The sequence below is a fragment of the Egretta garzetta genome, unplaced genomic scaffold (genome assembly GCF_000687185.1).
Source record: "Egretta garzetta isolate BGI_Z169 unplaced genomic scaffold, ASM68718v1 scaffold4, whole genome shotgun sequence".
NCBI classification, from domain to species: Eukaryota; Metazoa; Chordata; class Aves; order Pelecaniformes; family Ardeidae; genus Egretta; species Egretta garzetta.
The window spans coordinates 2,483,696-2,484,061 of NW_009259329.1; the positions used below are offsets into that span (position 1 = coordinate 2,483,696).

At 72.7% G+C, this 366-nt stretch overlaps 1 protein-coding gene across 1 annotated transcript in view; it reads right to left on the minus strand.

The window, feature by feature from the left end:
* Positions 1–366, minus strand: part of LOC104124434 (transducin-like enhancer protein 1) — a 12,705-nt gene that overhangs the window by 3,539 nt on the left and 8,800 nt on the right. The window contains exons 10-11 of the mRNA XM_035892352.1: positions 234–363; positions 4–128 (exon numbers count right to left, since the gene is read on the minus strand). Coding sequence (XP_035748245.1) covers positions 4–128; positions 234–363 — 255 coding nt within the window. The remainder of the gene's footprint in view (positions 1–3; positions 129–233; positions 364–366) is intronic.

Genomic DNA, 366 nt, shown 5'->3' on the forward strand with positions numbered 1-366 from the left:
CGGGGACATGAGGTGGAGGCTGGCGTAGGCGCCGGTCCCGGCCATGTCCCCGTTAACCACAGGGTGGGCCATGCCGAAGGCGGCCGAGTAGGGGCTTTGCATTCCCAGCGGGTTCCTCAAGCCCAGGGCTGCCAGGGGAGAGAGGCATGAAGGGACAGGCCCCAGGGTCCGTCCTCGCAGGGGCTGGCAGGACCAGAGCCCCCCACCCGGGGCCCCAGCGGGGCCAAGTCCCCCCAGCGGGTCCACAGGGGCCTTGGCGGCAGCGGCACGGAACTGCTGGGCGCTGCTGGAGCCCGGGGCTGCGGCGTCGCCCTGGGAGGTGGGGGTGCTGGACTTCAGGCTGGGCGTCCCTGCCTTCTCCACCTG